The following is a 14828-nucleotide window of genomic DNA, read 5'->3' as shown; positions in this document are numbered from 1 at the left end:
ACCCTTGGTCTACTTATACCTTCATTTGTGCTTGTCCTTTGCCTGTGATTCTCCTGTTTCCTGGCTCTGCTGTTTCTGCTGTTACCATTGACCTCTGCTTAATATTGACCCTGGCTTGACTGACTATTCTCCTGCTCTGCATTTGTTACCACGTACACTCCTGGTTTGACTCGGCTCGTCCACTACTCTGTTGCTCACGGTGTTGCCGTGGGCAACTGCCCCACTTCCCTTGCTTTTGTGTACCCTGTCTTGTTTTGTCTGTCGTGCACATATTCAGCGTAGGGACCGTCGCCCAGTTGTACGCCGTTGCCTTGGACGGGCTGTGCAAGTAGGCAGGGACTGAGTGGCGGGTAGATTAGGGCTCACCTGTTTGTCTCAAGAGACCCGTTGAGGAGTACTGTTCTGACTTTAGGAAGTGGTGTGTAGCTTCTCGGTGGAATGACCCTTCCTTGAGGTGCCAGTTTAGATTGGGTCTGTCGAACGCTTTGAAAGACCTGTTAGTTAGTTATCCCTCTTTTGACTCTCTAGATCAGGTTATGGCTTTAGCGGTACGTCTTGACCAACGTCTCAGGGAACGACGACTTGAACATTTTTGTGCCTTCTTCTTGCTCCCCTATGATGGCTCCCGAGGCTCCGTTCTTCCACGGAAAACTCGGATGAACCGATGCAACTCGGGGGCCTCCGTGTCTCCCCAACAACGTAGAGAGTTCCGCAGCAAGAATGGTCTCTGCTTCTACTGTGGGGATGGCAAGCATCAAGTGAACGACTGTCCTAGGCGTAAGAATAAGCAGCCGGAAAACTTCCTTGTGACCATCGAGGAGGTCGCTTGGGCGCACAGGTATTTCCCGTATACATGAAACCTAATAAGATCTTGCTTCCCTTCCAGGTCTCTTTTTGTGGTAGGTCTGCCACCGGCAGTGCCTTCGTGGATTCAGGGTCTTCTGCTAATATTATGTCTGTGGAATTTGCTATGTCTCTAGCTATGCCATTGATTGATTTGATTGACTGTCCCGGTAGTGGGTATCGACTCCACTCCACTTGCTAATGATTATTTTACGCAGCATACCTCTGTTTTTGAACACATTGTGGGCTCCATTCATTTGGAGCAGTGTTCTGTGTTGGTGATGCAGGGATTATCGTCCGATTTGGTTTTAGGCCTTCCTTGGTTAAAGATGCATAATCCCGGACTCAGCATTAGCACGGGACAGTTCCTGGTCCTCCATTGCCCGGGTTCCATCACCCAAGCAACAACGCACAGAGTCCTCCAAATCCTTGCAAGGATCCCGCATTGATAGGATGATGGAGGCGCTACCGGACTGATGAGTATAACTTGCAATATGGAGGGTGTATACATGTCTCATGTCACGCACAAATGTGGTTTTACTGTGGGGTACGAAGGCTAGACATATAAGGCATTATAATTGTATCTAAAGGGTAGGATATTGTACATTAATGACACTTTGGCAAAAGGAATGGTCCAGAAACACCCGAGGGTCATTAAAATCACAAAAATAAGGAGGGGGGGGAGGGGGAAGGGCCTTCACCCAGAAAAAAGTGAAGTCAGGCATACCAATATGACGCGAGACACACAAGAGAGAGTGTGGACTTTGCTGGTCGGGTATTATGTTGATACTGGTTATAATACTGTTTTTTTACTGTTTGCACATGAAAATGTTATGGGTTTAGGAGCAACGTGGAGCAGGAACCTCCGAGCAGCCACCATAGGAACGGGGCGCACATGCCCGGAAATAGATATACAAAATAACTCAAATTTGATCCTTATAGAGAAATTTAGAATATGCAAGTGACCTCATGGAATGTTAAGGGGCTCCGTTCCCCCAATAAACGGATGATGGTTCTTCGTCACCTAAAAAAATTACACACTGACATCGCTCTCCTACAGGAGACCCATTTGGAGGAGAGCGACTTCCACCGCATGAAAAAAATGTGGGTGGGTGCAGTTTACGGCTCTTCAGCTTGTGGTCGTAAAGCAGGTGTACTCATTTTGATCAATAGAAATATGATACACAAGGTACTACGCACAAATTCCGACTCGGCAGGTCGCTTGCTCCATGTCGTTCTTGACACTCCGTGTGGGGTCCTAAGCATATACAACATCTACGGACCCAATGATGATAACGTTAAATTTTATAATGAATTGGAAAGGGCGTTGCTAACAGATGATATCCCACATAAATTGGTAGGGGGTGATTTCAATTCTGTCTTAGACCACAGAGAGGATAGGAGGTCACACAAAATTCAAGAGTCGGGACCCATCTTTGCAGGGACCCCCAGAAAGCACGATAGGGTATTGGGACCTTTATTAGAGAGCACTCATCTAATAGACGCATGGCGGGAGGGCAACCCGGACGCAAGGGAATTCACACACTATTCGCATTCTCAGCAGTCATGGTCAAGGATAGATTACATTTTCATATCGGCACCCTTGAGGCAACGAATAGGAGTTTCTACTGTGGGGGACTTGGTGATATCGGATCACGCACCTATAATGATATCCCTTCAAGAGGTGTACCCGAGAGGGACAGATTTTATTTGGCGCTTTCCGGCTCATCTAGCGCTAGATGATACATTCAAAAGACAGTTGCAGGGATGGTGGTTGGAATATGCATCCGAGAATGACGGGCACAGGGATAATACCTCCCTCTTTTGGGACACAGCGAAGGCAGTATTGAGGGGTAGGATTCTCGCTTACTCTGTAAGCAAAAAAAGGGAAATAGCAAGACAATTTAAAGCAGCAAGCAGTGCGTTGAGGTCAGCATACACAACATATCTCTCCCAACCAACGGAGGGCAATAGACAAACCTGGGTACAGGCCAAACACAACTTTGATGAGTGGACTTCTCAGAAAGAAATAACCCGCAATTACGAGTTTGAGGCAACAATACACAGATTTGGAAATAAGGCGGGAAGATTGCTAGCAAATGTAGCTAGGGGACAACGCCCGGCACAACACATAGCCAAACTTAGGGATCACACGGGACAAATCACGGGAGATCCTTCACATATAAATTCCATTCTGGCCAGATTCTACGAGGAGCTGTATTCCGATGAATCAGTCTCACCGTTAGAGGCTACACTCCTGGACAGCACCACTCTTCCTGTCATCTCAGAGGATCAACTGCAAATACTGAATGCGCAGGTTACTAGGGAGGAGGTAGATAGGGCTATCAGAAACCTGAAAAACTCCAAAGCCCCAGGCCCAGATGGCTTCTCAGGAGAATTTTACAAAGCGATGAGAGAACAGGTGACCGAAACCCTGGTTTCGCTCTTTAACAATGCCCTGGGTAGTGAAGGTCTGCCACCATCGGCAAACACGTCCTATATCAAACTTCTGTTGAAACCAGGAAAAGATCCCCTGCTACCAGGGTCTTACCGACCCATATCCCTGATAAACGTCGATGCGAAACTTCTCTCTAAAATCATAGCAAATAGATTAGCGGATATAATGCCGCACCTCATAGCTCCTGAGCAGGTGGGGTTCATTAAGGGGAGATCGGCGGTCACCAATATTAGAACGGTATTGGCGGTGCTAGACAGGGTGCAGCACAGTCCAGGACAGGGGGAACACCCAGCACTGCTTTTGCTGGATGCTGAAAAAGCATTCGACAACGTTAGATGGAAGTGGCTGGATGCGGTTTTGGACAGAGTAGGGATTACCGGGGCTTTTCGAAACCTACTGCGACACATTTATAAGTCCCCTAATGCTAGGATCTGCACCACAGGGTTTCTATCTCAGCCGTTTCGCTTATATAAAGGCACAAGACAAGGCTGCCCGCTGTCTCCATTGCTGTTTAATCTGGCATTGGAGCCACTGGCAAGACATTTGAAATCTTCAGAGGTATTCAGAGGCATCTCGGTGGGGGAAATGGAGGTTAAGGAAACACTGTTCGCAGATGACATACTTTTATTCCTAGCAAACCCCTCACGGGACGTTCCACGGGTATTTCAGACGCTAAGTGACTTTGGGGAATATTCAGGATATAAAATTAATTATTCAAAGTGCCAACTGCTAGATTTGGGACCGAAGGAGGGTAGTCATGGTCGACTATTGGATGCTCTAGATGTGGAGATAGTGCGGTCACAGATCACGTATTTGGGCATCAAGGTGGGGCGAGCACCTAGCTCCCTATATGATCTAAATTATCCCCCTTTGATACGGGACATACAGGCGGATCTTCTGAGGTGGCACGGACTGCCCCTTTCACTCCTGGGAAGGTGTGCCTTGGTCAAAATGTCGGGATTTGCAAAACTACTATACCCCTTACAAACCATTCCATTACTAATCAAACACGGGGATATCAATACACTAAATTCGTCCTTCACTAAATTCATATGGGGGGGAAGAAAACCGAGAATAGCACTGGCAAAACTTATGTTAAGAAAAGAAGAGGGGGGCATTAACTTCCCTAACATACGGGGATACAACCTGGCATGCTTGAGCAGACACTTGCTGGATTGGCAACATGGCACCGGATGCCATTCCAACATCAACCTAGAAAGGCAGCTAGCAAAACCATGGGATCTTATGGCTTTAGCGCATACAGCATTTGCGTCCCTGCCCACTAACATTAAGAGATCGGCCCTACTACGGGATACCATTATCACATGGAAAGTATTGCGTAAGCATTATGGTCTTCCATATCGCATTTCAAAACACATGCCTATATGGAGACATCCAGATTTGTGGGCGGGAAGGCATAGTCAGCTACTCCAGAGATGGAGAGAGAGAGGGATAGCGACTCTGGGTGACATGTTCCAGGAACAGGAAGGGAGATGGCTGACCCTGCAGGAAATACAGACAAAGTACAATTTTGACCATCCCCAACATCTACAATATTATCAAATATTATCTTCATGCAAAGCAAAACTGGCGGACATATCCGACGAGACCCACCCCAACCTGTTTGACTCATGGTTCCTAAGCACACACCACAGGTCCATATCGCAACTGTATAACACCCTAAAGCCAGTGCTATTAAAGGTGACACCAGCTCAGGCATTTATGAAATGGGAAAAGCTATTTGGCTTGCCTAATATTGCCAAACATGTGGAAATGGGGTTGGTGGATCTCAGAAAACATATAACAAGCGAGAAATGGAGAGAAACCCACTTAAAAATCCTCCATCATGCCATATATGCGTTCACCTTGCCCCCTTCCATAACTAAACCAGATAGAAAGACTTCATGCCCGAGGTGTGGATCACCTCGCACAGACATGTACCATGGGTTTTGGGCATGCACCAAAATACAGCCATTTTGGAAAGAAATGACATCTTTAGTGCAACAAATAAGCAAATTTAAGGGGCTCCTGGGGCCAATGGAAGTTCTTTTACATGTCCAGCATGATGGAGGGTCAGATGACACAGAAGTAACCCACTTGCCCCCCATTACACATGCGGCATTGATGGTGGCAAAACGATGCATACTCCAGAAATGGTTGGTACCAGATATCCCGCAATCAAGTGAGGTTGTACAGGGGATGAAAAGCCTATTCTATTTAGATAGAATGGATGTTCTAAAACACAAAGATGCACAAGGGGGGAGATTTTTTGGGAAATGGAAACTATTCATAACAGAGCATTTCTCGGGGGAGGAGATATGCAAAATGATCGATCCATTCACGGGATCACCTTGGTACCTGATAGAGGATCTTAAGGGCACCTTAGGAGTGTTGAGAACACGTAGAACATAATATCTATAACTTTGAAATGATATCTAGGCCAACTCGGTTAGGAATGTAGCTTCATGTGGCTCCAGTTTAGGTTATTCATGTTTATACGTATATTAAATAAGTTTTGTATGCATTGTTTCTCAGGGATATTCATTGTTAACGCTGTTCACCAAATGTTATGGAAATTTCTGTAATGACCTTCAATAACTGTCACATAATGATGTAAACAACTATGAGCTTAGTGTCATTGTAGGAATGTGTTTTTCATACCATCAACAATAGGTGACTATATTCCTGTAACAGTTTATTGCATATCATGTTATGTGAAAAATTTTCAGAAAATCAATAAAAATATGTTTTAAAAAAAAAAAAAAAAAAAAAAAAAAAGATGCATAATCCCACGTTTAACTGGAATACTGGGGATCTCACTAAATGGGGTAATGAATGCATGACATCCTGTTTTTCTATTAATTTGGTTTCTCTCACTGAGGAGGTGTACACTCTACCTGAGTTTATTCAGGATTTCTCTGATGTTTTTTCTAAAAAGGCTTCCGAAGAGTTACCCCCTCATAGAGAGTACGATTGCGCTATCGATTTGGTACCAGGAGCTAAGCTCCCTAAGGGTAGGATTTTTAATCTCTCTTGTCCCGAACGTGAAGCCATGGGAGAATATATCCAGGAAAGCTTGGCCAAAGGTTACATTCGCCCCTCTACTTCTCCGGTAGGTGCTGGCTTCTTCTTCGTAGGGAAGAAGGGTGGTGGTCTTAGGCCGTGCATCCATTACTGAAACTTGAATAAGGTCACTGTAAAGAACCAATATCCCCTTCCTCTGATTCCTGATCTCTTCAATCAGGTTCAGGGGGCCCAATGGTTCTCTAAGTTTGATCTTCGGGGGGCTTATAAACTTATCCAAATCAGAGAAGGGGATGAGTGGAAGACTGCGTTTAACATGCTTGAAGGCCATTTCGAATACCTCGTCATGCCCTTTGGGTTGTGTAATGCTCCCGCAGCCTTCCAGAATTTCATAAATGAGATTTTAAGAGACTACCTGGGGGTATTTCTTGTAGTGTACCTTGATGATATACTTGTGTTTTCCAAGGACTGGTCCTCCCACATTGAGCATGTTAGGAAGGTGCTCTAGGCCCTTCAGGAAAACAAACTCTTTGCTAAAACCGAAAAATGTGTGTTTGGGGTGCAGGAGATACCTTTTTTGGGTCAAATCCTCACTCCTAACGAATTCCGCATGGACCCTGCCAAGTTTCAGGCAGTGGCTGAATGGGTCCGACCTGCCTCCCTGAAGGCCTTACAGTGCTTCCTGGGGTTTGCTAATTATTATAGGAGATTTATTGCTAACTTCTCGGTCATCGTTAAGCCTCTTACGGACCTTACTCGCAAAGGTGCCGATCTCCTCCACTGGCCTCCGGAGGCGGTCCAGGCTTTTGAGGTCCTTAAGAGGTGCTTTATCTCTGCCCCAGTGCTGATTCAGCCTAACCAGATGGAGCCATTTATCGTGGAGGTTGACGCCTCCGAGGTGGGAGTGGGTGCTGTCTTGTCCCAGGGTACTAGGTCTCTCACCCATCTCCGTCCCTGTGCCTACTTCTCCAGGAAGTTCTCCCCCACTGAGAGTAACTATGACGTTGGCAACCGCGAACTCTTAGCCATTAAATGGGCATTTGAAGAGTGGCGCCACTTTCTGGAGGGGGCTAGGCACCAGGTAACGGTCCTTACCGACCACAAGAATCTGGTTTTCCTAGAATCTGCCTGGAGGCTAAACCCGAGACAAGCTCGATGGGCGTTGTTTTTTACTGGATTCAATTTTGTGGTCACCTATAGGGCTGGGTCTAAAAATATTAAAGCTGATGCGCTGTCGCATAGCTTCATCGCCAGCCCTCCTCCTCCGGAGGATCCTGCTTGTGTTTTGCCCCCAGGTATAATCATATCCTCTGTTGATTCTGACTTAGTCTCCAAAATTGCGTCTGATCAGACGTCAGCTCCCGAGAACCTTCCTGAGGACAAGCTGTTTGTTCCCCTGCAATTCCGGCTAAGGGTACTCAGGGAGAATCATGACTCTGCACTGTCTGGCCATCCAGGCATCCTGGGTACCAAGCACCTCATTTCTAGAACCTATTGGTGGCCTGGGTTGCCTAAAGACGTTAAGGCCTACGTCGCCGCTTGTGAAATTTGTGCTAGGTCCAAGACTCCCAGGTCCCGACCAGCTTACTATGTTCTTTGCTCATTCCCCAGAGACCTTGGACCCATATCTCCATGGATTTTATCACCGAACTGCCTCCATCCCAAGGCAAGTCGGTGGTGTGGGTTGTAGTAGACCGCTTTAGTAAGATGTGTCACTTTGTACCCGTCAAGAAACTACCCAATGGCAAGACGTTAGCTACCTTGTTCGTCAAACACATTCTGCGTCTCCATGGGGTTCCTGTCAATATTATTTCTGACAGAGGGGTACAATTTGTTTCATTGTTTTGGAGAGCTTTTTGTAGGAAGTTGGAGATTGATCTGTCCTTCTCCTCGGCCTTCCATCCTGAAACTAATGGCCAAAGGGAGAGGACTAATCAGTCACTAGAACAATATTTAAGGTGTTTTATATTTGACTGCCAAGATGATTGGGTCTCCTTCATTCCCTTAGCCGAATTTTCCCTCAATAACCGAGTCAGTAACTCGTCAGGGGTCCCCCCCTTCTTCTGTAATTTTGGATTTAATCCACAGTTCTCTTCCATTTCCCCTGGTGGTTCTAACAATCCCGAGGTAGATGTCGTTCATCGGGAACTGTGCACAGTCTGGGCCCAGGTTCAGAAGAACCTTGAGGTGTCCCAGAGCATACAAAGGACTCAGTCAGATAGAAAACGTTCTGCTAACCCCTTGTTTGTGGTCGGGGATCTGGTATGGCTGTCTTCAAAAAATTTGCGCCTTAAAGTTCCGTCCAAAAAATGTGCTCCCCGGTATATAGGGCCGTACAAGGTCATTGAGGTCCTTAACCCTGTCTCCTTCCGACTGGAGTTGCCCCCGTATTTTCAAATACACAACGTGTTCCATGCCTCCCTCCTGAAACGCTGCTCCCCGTCCTTGGCTACCTCGAGGAAACCTCCTGTCCCTGTTCTTATCCCTGAAGAGGTGGAATTCGAGGTGGCCAAGATTGTGGACAGCAGGATGGTCCAAGGCTCCCTCCAGTACCTGGTCCATTGGAGAGGATACGGGCCTGAGGAGAGGACTTGGGTACCCGCCCGGGATGTTCACACCGGGTTATTGCTCAGGAAGTTCCACCTTCGGTTCCCCAAGAAGCCAGGTCCACCTAGGAAGGGTCCAGTGGCCCCTCATAAAAGGGGGGGTACTGTAAAGGATTTGCCTGACACAGCTTCTGTGTCGACACCCCTGGTTAATCAGCCTGCATCTGTTCCTAGGTCTGCTAGAGTGACTCGATCTGCTATCACTCAGGCTGGTAGGCTGAGGAGTGGGAGAGCCTATCGCAGCCTGGCCAGACAGTTCTAGCTCCCGCCCTTGGTCTACTTATACCTTCATTTGCTGCTTGTCCTTTGCCTGTGATTTTCCTGTTTCCTGGCTCTGCTGTTTCTGCTGTTACCATTGACCTCTGCTAATATTGACCCTGGCTTGACTGACTATTCTCCTGCTCTGCATTTGTTACCACGTACACTCCTGGTTTGACTCGGCTCGTCCACTACTCTGTTGCTCACGGTGTTGCCGTGGGCAACTGCCCCACTTCCCTTGCTTTTGTGTACCCTGTCTTGTTTTCTCTGTCGTGCACATATTCAGCGTAGGGACCGTCGCCCAGTTGTACGCCGTCGCCTAGGACGGGCTGTGCAAGTAGGCAGGGACTGAGTGGCGGGTAGATTAGGGCTCACCTGTCTGTCTCCCTATCCTGCCATTGCAGCAGCGTTCTGAGAAAATATATTCCAGAAATGTTATTTCATGGGGAATATAATAATTTACTAAAACAGACACGTCAGGAGAAGTGACAGGTCCTCTTTAAGTTCACAAGGGACATATGAATGTTCAACTACTTTTTCTCTTTTATAAATGTAAAAACTTCTATTGGCTTGGTTATTTTCTTTTTTTGTCTACTATTACATTTGTTTAAAAAATCTGAAGCCGTTCAGTGAGACAAATATGCCATAGGGGGCCATACACACGACTGTAGCTTCTATCTGTAATTATGGACAATTTCTTCAGACCCATTTATTTGTATAGGCCACGGACCTTTCCATATATTTACGGATGTGTTTCTGGGCCATAGAAATAATCTGCATAATATAGATCATGTCCTATTAGTGTCCGCAATGCGTGAAAAATCGAGGACGGCTACGGATGTGCATCCGTAGCGTCCATAATTGCAAAAGTGTTGCTATGCGACGGCAGGGGATACCCCAAGAAAATGGTGCCTGAGCGATCAGGTGACCTTTTCAAGGGGTTGGGACATGTTGGTGACATCATTTGTAGCTTCCCTTCTTTTTGCCAATCCGTAACTAAGGATGCACTACGGACTGTATTTATGGACAGTGTGCCAGATATGCGGATGACTACAGTTCTGTATTTGCGGACAGTAAAAAACACTACAGTCTTGTGCATGAGGCCTTACAGAAAACATCTGGTGGGGGTTAATATTTTTACGCAGCACGGTATGCGTGGGACATGATGTAAATTTCAATAGTCTATTCAAGCGTTTCAAACATCTTTATTCTTCCTATTCTTGCACAAATAATATGTTCGGTGCTGTAGACATAAATAGGTCATGGTCAAGATTGTCCTCTTACGTCAGCCATCCCCGTACACTACTTTGCAGCACGCTCACTGACATAATTCATCTGACAATCTTTTTTAGTTCATATCATATATGTCAGCAGATGACTGGTCCTCTTTAATAGCAAAGAAGGGAGATATAGGCTGCACATCCAAAAAAAAAGGGAACTTTTTATTCACCCAAGTGCCGTTTCAGTTCCTCAGAGCCTTTCTCAAGCATGCTTCTGTTTTCAGGTCCGTCCACCACATCTCTGTTGGAACTTTCTAAGCCAGTCCAAACTTTTATTTTCTTTCTACTCAGCCACTCAGATGTAGACTTGTTTTTGTGTTTTGTATTATTGCGTTTTGTGCCGCCCGATTACTGTTTTAGCATACGGACAGATAATTGGACATACACATTACAGTACATGCAGTGGCGTATCTACCAAATAGGAAGGGCACACAACTACTATGGAGGCCATTGTGGGAAAGGAACTGGCAATGAACTGCGTGCCGGGATACTGTCATCAAGGTTTATAGAATGTTGTGCACCTTGGAGTGACATATTTCAAGCAAAACTGAGTTGTTGTTGTTTTTGTTTCCATGTTCCTGGCAAGCAACAGGATACTGACATGAAGGATATGATGCTTCATCTGGAAGATGTCCTGGCTTCCAGTTGTTTGGGTGAGACAGCTTTGACTGTAGATGCTATTGTTTGTCCTGACAGTACACTTGACTTGTCTTTATTCCTGGAATCAAGATGGGGATCAAACTGTCATAAAAGTTTATTAAAATTGGCAGTGAGAACAACAATAGGCAAACAGGACCGAGAGGTATATTCCAGGCCATAGCATATTTTTCATTGCAATTTACCTAATGTATTATATAAGATGTAAGATGCACTCAGGAAATGTAATACAGATTAAGTTAGGAAGGAATTACTTGGGAGATTCCAAGGTAAGAGCTGGGGCATAAATAGGAAAATGAGATGAAATCTATAATGAAATACTTATAATCTAATAATGGAATGTTATTGGAATCATATGTTAAAGAGAGCTACTTTTTAGTAGTCCCATAAAGTTCTAATACATTTGTGGTCAGAGGTGACTGCTTTAAAGGGGTTATCCGCAAAGATAAAATGGATGGCCTATCCTCAGGATAAGCCATCAATATCTGATCAGTGGAGGGTCTGACTCCCAGCACCCCCACCCCCCCAATCAACTGTTTTAAAGGGGCCGCGATGCTCTCCCTTTCCCTTGAATGGGATAAGACCTGTAATACTGTGAACCGCCGCTACAATTGTGTCGGTGTTTGACAGAATGGAGCCGCGGCCCCTTCAAACCAAGCGTGGGATCCCCACTGATCATCTATTCAGGGTCTATCCTGATGATAGGTCATCAATTTTATTTCTCCCTATAGCTCTGTTAAACGATTATATACAGATTTCCCAGTTACACAAAATGCTTTATTACAAGATATTTCACTAAATTACTATAGTATTTCCCAACAAAAAGGAAAATAGTAACAAAAACAGCTATTAGCACACAAGTAAGTTTATACTTCTGTTGTGTCCAGTGCCTGTGGTCACACATGTGGTGTAGCTCAGTCCCACTCCCTGAGTCCTCTTGTACATGGGCAGCGAAATGATTCCTGCTACTTGTGCAGGCCGGCAGCTAATAAGAATCAGCGCACTAGAAAACGACGTCTCGCCAGCACTGAACACATTAGGTGGATGTTCTGAGAGGGAATAAAAAGAAACCAGGGGGCGCCATAACAGGTATGAAACTGCAATATATAAACACAGGAGAATTTTTAAAAATGATTCTAATTATCCCTTTCCCGTCACAGCCATTTTTTGGATTTTCGTTTTAATTTTTTCCTCCCCACCTTCCAAAAGCCATAACTTTTTTTATTTTTCAATCGATAAAGCCATATGAGGGCTTGTTTTTTGCGGGACAAGTTCTAGTTTTTCACGGCACCATTTATTGTACCATATAATGTATTGGTAACATATTAAAAGAAAGACCCCAGCGGTTGGTAGGAATTAATGACAATATATTTACAAAAGACTGCTACCAGCAGAATAATTCCTTTTATACCAACTGCCAATATTGGATATATGGACAAATAAATAAATTTTATTGTGCTTCTTAGAGCAAAAGACTAACTACATTAATTATTTAAAATGAATACCATCACCTCCGTTTAGATTTGAATTGACTGTGCACATTGAATCACGTATGTGTATACTGTGTGCAGTGCTGCTCCTGGCTGCAGTCCAGCGAGTCAGACACTCAACATGTGTGGAAAACAACGGAGGTACGTATTTGGATTAAAATATATGTATTAGAGCCCCCCCCCCCCCCCCCGACATGTTTCGCTGTGCTATACAGCATCCTCAGGGGTTCAGGGGCTTAATGAGATCGCGCCGAAAATACCGAGCTATTTTAAGCTGTCCAGATGGAACAGCTGAAGAAATTATGCCAGCCAATTGTGTAACGACACTATGGCCAAACCCCCAGGACGGCCTGATGTCATCATCCCCGGTGTTAAAAAGGGGCATCCCAGTGGGTCAGTACTTGAGAGCTAGGAGGAACTGCTCAGATGAAGTATCTTTTGAGACTGAATGTGACGGCTCATTTCAAAAATTTATTGCTCGGGGTTACCCGAAAAAACACTTACATAGGGCCTTTGCCAGGGCCAGGGCGACAAAAAGGCAGGATCTTCTATATGAATCCACGACTGTCAGAAATGTCAATTCTATAGAACCTACTTCTGTCATCAGGTGCATCGGCACTTACGATGCATTTTCCTCCCAAGTCAGAAAGATTTTGGAAAAACACTGGCCTATCCTAAGAGCAGATCCTGATCTACGTGATCGGATCTCTCCTATTCCTAGTGTAACATACAGAAGAGGCAAAAATTTACGGGAACATCTAGTCCATAGCCACTACTCAAAACCGTCATCCACTTCCAAATGTTGGCTTAAAACAACAATTACAGGCTCACATCCGTGTGGCAGATGTTCATTCTGCCCCTATATGCCTGTCACCAAAAGTTTTTGTAATATTTCTGATGGTAAGATTTATCAGATAAAACAATTTATGAATTGCCAGAGTAGTGGTTTGATATATGCGGCTCAATGTCCATGTCCGAAACGATATATAGGAAAAACGATCCAGGAACTCAGGAGAAGAATCTCTCGACACTGCTTTTCCATTACTGGGAAGGAAGATACACCACTATCGAGACATGTTCATTCTCTCCATGGTGGTGATACTCGGGTATTGAAATTTTGGGGTGTATCTTTGATCAGGATGGGCCCACGTTCGGGCAATCTTGATCGTAAATTGTTGCAGGAAGAGGCCAGATGGATCTATCGCCTTAATACTTTGAGTCCTGCTGGACTCAATGAGGGCTTTAATTTTGCAGCCTTTATTTAATGAATATACTTTCCATGACTTCAAAATTATTACCTACCAAAAATTGGATAATATGCATGTGTAAATATGCATGGAGGCTGCTTGGTTGGGCTAGCCATTATATTATATTATATCTATATAACAATTCTATTGGAATGGTCAGTGCATTAGTGCACACGTTGCTGTTTGAATAACCACTATAAACCCTTTATTCTTTTGAGTCAGTATAACAGAGTAGCTCTGACTACCCTAAGCTTTTTTACTATGTATTGAGATAGCGCGCCATTTGGAAGTATATATTTGTGTTTATGCACAGTAAAGACTTTTGCCACCTTCGTTTGACATTAATATCCATCCATTGGCACGTCCCTAGGAACGGCCTTATATGCACCTATGAGGAGATACAGCACGACTACACACGGGGGGCAGACATTTATCTTAACCCCACCGTGATGCCTCCTATATTTGCTAGGGGGGATGTCCCTCCCCTCTGCATGTTTGACCCATTGAGAAGTCTCATCAAATTCTGCACATTTGGGCAGTAAAAACCTGGCCGCTCACCCTATATAGCGTTGCTAGACTTAAACAATGTAGAATGTATTGTAAACACTATTTATGTATCTGACCCATTGTGAAATCTTAATAAACTTTGCACACTGTGCAGTGGATACCTGGCCGCCTGCTCTATATGGTGCCGCTGGATGTGAGCAGCACATAACGTGTTGCTCAAACCTTGCACATGTGTGCAGTGGATACCTGGCCGCCTGCTCTATATGGTACCGCTGGATGTGAATAGTGCATAACGGGCTGTGGATACGATCTATGACGAGACTTGGCATGGGTTAATGCACGGGGGCAGACACAAGTTACGGCTCTGCCGTTAGTCCCTTCTAATTGGCTGCCTCTGGCTTCTGTCAAGGGGGGTGGTAATTAAGCCTCTCCCCTCTACGCAGCACTGGATAGAGACG

The 14828-nt window shown here is 45.1% G+C and overlaps 1 protein-coding gene across 3 annotated transcripts in view; it reads left to right on the top strand.

The window, feature by feature from the left end:
- Nucleotides 1–14828, top strand: part of NEK11 (NIMA related kinase 11) — a 272607-nt gene that overhangs the window by 232643 nt on the left and 25136 nt on the right. Inside the window, exon 14 of one of the 3 annotated variants that reach the window (XM_075827127.1) lies at nt 11062–11122. The exons of 1 other annotated variant lie outside the window; for it this stretch is intronic. In XM_075827127.1, the coding sequence (XP_075683242.1) occupies nt 11062–11122 (61 nt within the window). Of the gene's footprint in view, nt 1–11055; nt 11123–14828 lie in introns of all 3 variants that reach the window. One more of the 3 variants, XM_075827126.1, reaches the window with a different exon arrangement.

Source organism: Rhinoderma darwinii, chromosome 5, assembly GCF_050947455.1.
Source record: "Rhinoderma darwinii isolate aRhiDar2 chromosome 5, aRhiDar2.hap1, whole genome shotgun sequence".
NCBI lineage: Eukaryota > Metazoa > Chordata > Amphibia > Anura > Rhinodermatidae > Rhinoderma > Rhinoderma darwinii.
The sequence above is the reverse complement of the archived record's forward strand: the minus strand, read 5'-3'. Positions and strand labels throughout refer to the sequence as shown.